Below are 1,532 nucleotides of genomic sequence, written 5' to 3'. Positions count from 1 at the left end.
TGCCGCATTTCCCACAAATTTGAAAACTTCCAGAATCACCAACTTCCAAGCACGATTCCCCTCATTCATCGACACCTCCCTGTTTCCTCCTGATTCCCCTCATTCATTGACACCTCCCTGTTTCCTCCTGAGGCGGGGAAGAGCTCGAAGTTAATGTGAGAGAAAGAAGAGTTGCCTGGCAGAGGAGAGGCTGGGTAGCTTTGAAAAGTTCTCGCTCCCAAAATGTCACAGTTCATCTTCTGTCCGAAGTCGCCGCCCCTCCTCACTCCCGGCACCCCATGCAGCCTCCCTCCCCTTGTCCCCCCACTCTCCCTGGTTGCTGCTTGGTTTACCTTTGCTTTGTGTGTTGTCCTTGCTGTGTGCTGGCTCCAGAGCTTCCCAGAAGTAACTACTTGTGGCAGGTCACTGGATTCCAGCATCTAGAAGTCCAACATGTAGAACATTCAGCACTCCTCATGCCATGAGATGGTGAGACATAAAAGCCAGACATTAAACCAGCGGTTCTCAACCAGTGGGTGGCAACCCCTTTGTGGGGTTGAACAATCCTTCCACAGGGGTCGCCTAATTCATAACTAGCAAAATGACAATGATGAAGTAGCAATGAAAATAGTTTTATGGTTGGGGGGTCAGTACCACATGAGGAACTGTATGAAAGGGTCACGGCATTAGGAAGGTTGAGGACCACTGCATTAAACTATCTAACACTTGACAAAAGCAGCACTTAATCTGGACAATGCGCAGGGAAAGTGATTTCAACAGCACTAATGTCCTATCCGTGCACAAGGCTTTCCAGCCTGTCTAGGTTCTTAATTACGACATGGCACTGTCGCCAGTGACTTATTGGCTAGTGAGTCAAGAGATTAAGAGGCCATTTTTGTGTGCATTGAAGGATCATGTTGAAAGTTACCAAAAAACCAGGGTTTTAGAATATTAGAGGTGAAAGAGATCCCAGGGAGTTATTTTATTCTTCCCTTCATCAACTGAACCATTTCCATCCTTAGAGAAGTGACCTGTTTTTAAGATCTCCCGAGAAGCTGCTCAGCCTTCTCAGCTTCCTCAGTTGCCACCGTAATAACCACTGGTGCTTATGAGGCACATTTAAAATGAAACTGCAAATGTGCTCACTCAAATTTTAGAGATGTCCTTAACGAACGGGAACTTGGACTTATAGAGAGATCATGTGGATGTCTCAAGGGGTCCCTAAGACCAGGCAGCTATGATGAATCAGTAGGTCTGCTTCTCAGCTCATACAGCTCCGGCAGCCGGAGCCCTGTGAGGTGAGCTGGGAGTGTGGAGGTGAGGATTGGTCTCTTCATATGCACACGTCTTATGCATTAAACTGTGTTCCTCGAACTAGGTGTTCTTCTTGCTGAGGTGTTGATGTTGCTACTACATGTGAGATAGTAGACCCTTGTCTGATATGTCAAGCTACAACTAACTAAAGTGAATTGCTTCTTCGCTTCTCTAGCTTCTGTAGCTCAGAAGCACCAAAGCCCACATGGAAGGAGCACACCAGCCTGTGTGACCATGAG

The 1,532-nt window shown here is 47.1% G+C and overlaps 1 protein-coding gene across 4 annotated transcripts in view; it reads right to left on the bottom strand.

The window, feature by feature from the left end:
• The window catches only part of CCDC198 (coiled-coil domain containing 198), a 54,742-nt gene that overhangs the window by 28,283 nt on the left and 24,927 nt on the right, over positions 1–1,532 (bottom strand). For all 4 annotated transcript variants that reach the window (XM_004698611.2, XM_045288094.1, XM_045288095.1 and 1 more), the window contains one exon: positions 333–419. In XM_004698611.2, the coding sequence (XP_004698668.1) occupies positions 333–419 (87 nt within the window). The remainder of the gene's footprint in view (positions 1–332; positions 420–1,532) is intronic.

This window comes from Echinops telfairi, unplaced genomic scaffold (assembly GCF_000313985.2).
Source record: "Echinops telfairi isolate 266 unplaced genomic scaffold, ASM31398v2 ScPeMD7_18;HRSCAF=68, whole genome shotgun sequence".
Classification (NCBI taxonomy): Eukaryota; Metazoa; Chordata; class Mammalia; order Afrosoricida; family Tenrecidae; genus Echinops; species Echinops telfairi.
Note: the sequence above shows the minus strand (reverse complement) of the source record. Positions and strands in the feature narration are given on the sequence as shown.